Raw genomic sequence first — 6,425 nt, forward strand, 5'->3', positions numbered from 1 at the left:
GGCTTGTAAGGACGGTGGTCAAAGTAGAGATTTGTTGGTGTCTGGGATAGCCTTACAAAATGAAGTCTTGTCCGTGTGGTAGTAGTGAGAGTAGGTGCTTGGTGGTTCGGTCAGTGAGGGACAACCCCACAGGAACGTGGCCTGTTAACCTATTTGCCCCATAGTTTCCTTTTCCCCACCTTGTTTGTTTTGTTTTGTTTGAGCATAATTTATATTAAAACTCCATGGTCAGTCAAAATCTAAGTAAATGCCAATTTTGTGTTTCACTTTCACCAAACTAGCAAAAAGGGTTTAATTAAGGTGATTTTACAGTTGGCCTATTAGATGGTGCATAGCTGTTAGTTGGTGTTGGACCACGATTTCCAATGCATTATGTATAATGAAACTAGTTTAAGAGTTCGAATTGTACATGCAAAAAATATATATGATTTAGACCCCAGCAGACTACATTAATGAATTAATTGTGATCAAATTATTGATTAAGCCTAAGTATTAACTAAATTAACAGATTCCACATAAGTGATATCAGCACAATTTAAAAACAATAAAAATGATAAAAAACCGTAATAGCAAGTAAGAGTTTAGTGACGAAGTGAACAACCTTTGAAGAACTCTTCAAAATGAAAAACCATTAAGCTGCGTGCTAAAAAGGAAAGAACAAAAAAAAGAATTCACAAATACAGAATCAAATTTTCTGTGTGTGCATGCCATGCATTCCATATTTCACCTAGTAATCAATTTTGCATGAACAACACTGCAGACCTGGCGCGCATTGGTCCAATTGCGGCTATGAAATATTGCCCAATGTAAAACTAAGGAACGTTAATAATATTGTCCTCACAATAATGTTAGTTCTTTTTTTTGTTGTTTTGTTGATTGGCAACAATGTTAGTTTTAATTGGAAAGAGTTTGTGATTTCTATATTTTTAAACGGTATTAGAGTAAGAAAAGACATGGTAGAGTAAGAGATTATAGGATGAGAGAGAGAGATAAAAAGAGAGACGCAAAAGTCAGTTTTTGGAACTTGAACCAGCAACAACAATGAGCCCTGCTTGATCTATTTATATGTAAGTCATTTGCAGCTCAGCTGTCATTGGCTTATGGGATGTGTACATGTGTTAACACTCTAATTTCTATAAGCCCACCCTAAAGCCATCCATCCATCTCTCGAGGAGTGCTTTGACGAGCTCTCTTTCAATAGTCAGTAGCCTTAACCAAAATGAAGGTAAGAAAAATATTTTAATTTGGTGATTACAGATAGAATGTAATACTATATGATAGCTCTGATGTAGCTCTATAGTATACGAGGTTATTAGTATTTTTTTTTTTTTTTATAGAAGGTTTAAACGTTTTTATTGCAGATTTTCACTTGGATGCAAAATAAGTTCAGTGGGAGACATGGGAACCAAAAACCAAGCTTCACAACTGGTAACAGTAACTAAGTTTTCATTTTATGTTTTCTCATATTTTTTTTCATCGGGTTTTATCAGCTGAAACGTGTATGGTTCTAATTTTAAAAACCTTAGTGGTTTTGATTAGTCAAGTGTTGTGAAGTTGTTGGGCGAGTTCTAACACATTTTCTCAGTCCAAGGTTCTTCTAGCACATTTTACTTTCGTTCTGTTTAGGAAATTCAATAATATAGAACTGTTGAAAATAATGGTTGTGATTCACTGCAAATGTTATATGGTTGATACTAATAGAGAGAAGAGACTTTGTACTATTGCTTTGGGCTTCCTGTTAGACTAAATATTATGAAAAATATTAGGATTGTACTAACGCTTTAGGTTTCTGATGTTATTGTTGTTTTTATTGTTCGTGTAATCACATCTAATTGAAAATTGTTTTCTGAATCAATAGATCAAATGCTACAAGAGCCTCAAAAAGAAGAACTCAGCGACTATCATCATGGATTGCTAGCAATTGGGACATTTGGGGAACCCAATTTGAAAGATGATCAAGTGAGGAGAAATCTTGAAGGGAATTTGTCTTCCTCCGAAGATCATCTACAAGATCTTACACTCGAAGAATTGGGAAAGCTTCAGAAGGCTTTGAACTTATTATTGCATGAACAGGTTGAGTCAACTTGCTCGAAAGAATCGGAAACAACTAATCTTCAATTGCTGGATAGAGAGTCAAGCTTGGAAGCTGGTCTAAAAGTAGATATAAACTCATATTTTGATGAGTCAAAGAACAAAGATAGTAGTCTCCAGCGTAGCACCAGCATAGTTCTGAATAGAGGAAAAGATATTGGTTCGGATAATATTAAGGGTGCCATTTGCAAAAAATCATTGTCTTTTCTTCTTAAGAAAATATTTGTTTGCAGAAGTGGATTCTCACCTGCTCCAAGTTTAAGAGATCAACTCCCAGAATTAAGAATGGAGAAGGTAATGCGTAGATCATATACATACATGCATGCATACATACACACACAGATATATATATATATATATATATATATATATATATATATATATATATATATATATATATAAAATAGGTTGTTTTGTGGAATATGCTTTTGTTTTCTTAACCAACTGAATAATATATACAATATCTTATCCTGAATACAATTCCTCTCTCAAGTCTTGAATGCATGAAATGGAACAAAAGATTTGTATTTATTTTATTTTAATAATTAAGATTAAGTAGGTATGATACATTTGAAAAAATAAAAGCGCTCTTGTTTTTTAGTAGCTAGCTAGGGTGTGCTAGCTGTAGAATTCTCCATCACTATATAATGTATCAAGTATTAATAATTCAAGGTATTACAAAATTTTACTATTTTAACCTTATAAATTGATGTTTACTATTAAAAGTTTACAAACTAATATGCCAATAATTATATATGATCAATTAGCGTCACTCAATAAAAATAATTAATAAATATCTTAATCACTTTTCTTTTCTTTTTTGTAATTAGTGCATTAACAATTTCTATGGCTTAATAATTATCTTAATCTATCACTCAAATTAATTGATAATAAATGTAATATTTCCATCATGTATTTAGATTGGCATGTGCGATGTGTGTACTTTGAGACCATATGGATGCATTAGACATTAACAATGACATGCGTACTCATATATACATGTACATTTCAGATCATGCTGACCCATCCCTTTATAGCTTTGAAGCAATTTTTTTTTTTTTTTTTTTTTTACATATGTTGATTTCTTTGTAAATTTTTTCCTCTTGGCTGGTTAAAGATTTTGAGGGCAATGCTTCACAAGAAGATATATCCCCAAAGTTCTCGCAACGCACTGCCTATGAAGAAATACTTGGAGAATAGACATATGCCAAAGTCAGCCGCCGAGGATGAATTGAATGATAAGTTCAACAATGGAAGTAAATGGCTCAACACAGATTCTGAATGTGAGTTCTTTTGTATGATATAATATTCAACACATAAAGTCTTCTAAAAAAATGAACACAAAAATAATATATATATATATATATATATATATATATATATATATATATATATATATATATATATATATATATATATATATATATATATATATATTAGTTGGAAAATGTTGCGTGCCTCATGGCCAAGAATTCATGCAAGACTCATTTAAACCTTCTCTCTCTGGAGGTATTAAATAAAAATTTTGATCAGTCAGTTTTTTCTTTTTATTGTAGATATTGTTCTAGAGATATAGATTTACTCTACTTTGGTCAGCAGTGAAGACAGAAGAATGATTGGTAAGATTAATTGTTACTATGTCTTTTTTGTAATTAATTTTTGCTGTTTAATTTTTTAATTTATAAAAAAAAAAAAACCTTTTTACTTGAAATCATATTCTTAATTATTACTTACTCATACTAAAGTTATTTGTATATAACCTGTCATGCGCAGTTAATTAAGATGTTTCACCAGTTGGAGCTCATGATCAAGATGTGTCAATATTGCCAAAGTGATTATTTCAAGAATGACCCAAATGATCTAAAAGGTTTATATCTACATGTGAATGCAATCTCACATAATGGCATCTTATGTTGCAAGAAATTTAGGTCTCGGAAGGAAGTCTGTGATGCGGCAACATTTCTCATCTGTGGTATTTTGGCAAATTATACTATCTATGTTTTCTATTGGAAAAGGAATAAAATAAGGAAAAAGACTGAAACAGCTATATGTACTATATATGTTAGGTTTTAAGTCAGCGAATTTCATGACAATGTATTAAATCATGAATCTATAGTGTGGTTCAAGATTGAAGTGCAATAAAGCAGCTCAAAGAAGACAGTTTGTACAGATTTTGATTGCTATTCGTTCGTCTCTTGATCGAATGAAATCTCCAAACTTGACAGTCTTTTTGATTGGAGCTCAACATATTTGTTTTCTTTAAAAGGTTATCTTCTCTTCTCTTAGCTGTTTGCTCTCTCTCTCTCTCTCTGATTGAAGCTTCAATAGAAAGAATAGAGATTTGAGCTCTGAACAGCAATCTTATCTCTTGCTACTGCTATTGCTCCACATATGAAGTAGAAGATGATGATGATACGCATTCACCCAGCCCCAATAGTATCACCTTCCGTTCTTGATTTCTCTCTCTTTCTACTCTTTCTCTCCCTCAATCTATAAACGAGTGACTATGAGTTTGATGAAATGATTTCAAGAAAAAAAAAAAAAAAGGATGGTGGATCAATCTAGGTCTGGTCTGATAAGGTGGGGGGATGATTAATGTTTCCTCAAAATTCATTCCATGTCGAAATAGATTTTTTAGTTGAAAAGGTTGGGAGAAGTTATACTTTACCATCTTAAACTATACCTTAAAGAGAAATTATATGTCCACAATATTTTTATAACATTGTTACAACAAATTCCAAGTGTCAGGTTGTTACTAGTTGTTATTGTTGGGATAAAAAAATAATCTTAATGTTGGGTTCAAATTTGAACCAATAACAACTAACCACTTATAATTGTTGTGAAAATGTTGTGGACGTAGCACCTCTCATATCCTAAATTACGCTTTACATCTTAAACTTTTAGAATGCATAGTCAGCATTCTAAACTAAAACTCTTGATACTAACTGCATGCCACTGTTAATTTTGTTATTATCTTGATCGACATTATGTAAAAAGACCCAATTGTCCCTCTTCCCAATCATTTGAAAACAAATGAGAAATTACATGTTACAACCTAAAATTAGACTCTTAATTACACTTTGCATCATAAATTTTAGTTATCCATTCAAGATAACAATAGAATTGATGGTGGGTCACAAAGTGTAACACAACTTATAGTTTAGGGTGCTAAAAGCAACCGCATCATTCACTGCAAACTTTTCGTCTATTTTGCACACCAAAAAAAAAAAAAAAAACTACATTTTTTATTTTACATATCCATTTTTACAAAACACTTACATTAGTCTCTCTATTCTATACATCGATTGAATAGAAATATTCATTCTCTTATAATTTTTTATTATTATTTCCTCACTCACTACCCCTCTCTCTTTCACAAACCCAACACTACCAAAACAAATACTAAAATATTAAATACACGTGCTACAGTAACCGTGCATATGCACGGTTACTGTAGCACTTGTGCATTTATGCACAATTTTACACCAAATTATGTGGGTTTTTTTTTGCTCAAAATGTGTAAAATTGACTACTTTTTGTATTTTACAAGATTTTGCATGAACTAATGCGGTTGCTCTAACTATGCATTCTGAAAATTTAAGGATGCACATGCTACAGTAATTGTACATATGTATGGTTATTGTAGCACTTGTGCATTTATGCACAATTTTACATCAAATGATGTAAGTTTTTTTTTTTTACTGAAAATGTGTAAAATAGACTACTTTTTGTATTTTGTAAGATTTTGCATGAGCTGATACGGTTGCTCTAACTATGCATTCTGAAAGTTTAAGGTGCAAAGTATAATTTAAGGTATAATTTAAGGTGGTAAAGTGTAATTACCTCAAAAGGTTGAAATCGATTGAATGGCTAGTTTTGTTTAAAATGGTCTAGTATTTAAACCAAGATGAAATAGGACTCTATGTATCAATTTGGGTACAAGAACAAAAAAATCTGGTCATTCTAGTTGCTATAGAACAAATTTTAAAACATTGTTAGAGGCTTTAGGGTTCTAATAAAAATATTTTTTTAATCAATATTATATTGTCATCAAATAATAGATTTGGAGGGTTCAATCTACGCTTACGTCAAAAAAATCAATTGGTATCTGGATCTAATGATAAATAGTAATCATGAAAAGCAAACACATAAGTTGAAACTCAATCATATTTATAATTAAAAAATAATCATAGAATGGTGAATGGGTCATTTGTTTTTTGTTTTTGATTAAATAGAGTTGTGGGGGAGTAGGATGAATCTACCCAGAAGACCTTAACCTGAAGAGAGCGTTCCAAAAAGTCCTATCTACGGAATAGGCTCAGCCTATGTGCCAG

General features: G+C 31.5%; 1 protein-coding gene across 1 annotated transcript; it reads left to right on the forward strand.

Annotated features, from left to right (window-relative positions):
* Nucleotides 1-1,219: 1,219 nt before the first annotated feature.
* Nucleotides 1,220-3,667, forward strand: LOC142643151 (protein DEEPER ROOTING 1-like). The gene is made up of 5 exons (XM_075817693.1): nucleotides 1,220-1,225; nucleotides 1,362-1,428; nucleotides 1,859-2,385; nucleotides 3,209-3,374; nucleotides 3,648-3,667. The coding sequence occupies exons 1-5, from the start codon at nucleotides 1,220-1,222 to the stop codon at nucleotides 3,665-3,667; spliced, it is 786 nt and encodes a 261-aa protein (XP_075673808.1).
* Nucleotides 3,668-6,425: the final 2,758 nt, after the last annotated feature.

The sequence above is a fragment of the Castanea sativa genome, chromosome 7 (assembly GCF_040712315.1).
Source record: "Castanea sativa cultivar Marrone di Chiusa Pesio chromosome 7, ASM4071231v1".
NCBI lineage: Eukaryota > Viridiplantae > Streptophyta > Magnoliopsida > Fagales > Fagaceae > Castanea > Castanea sativa.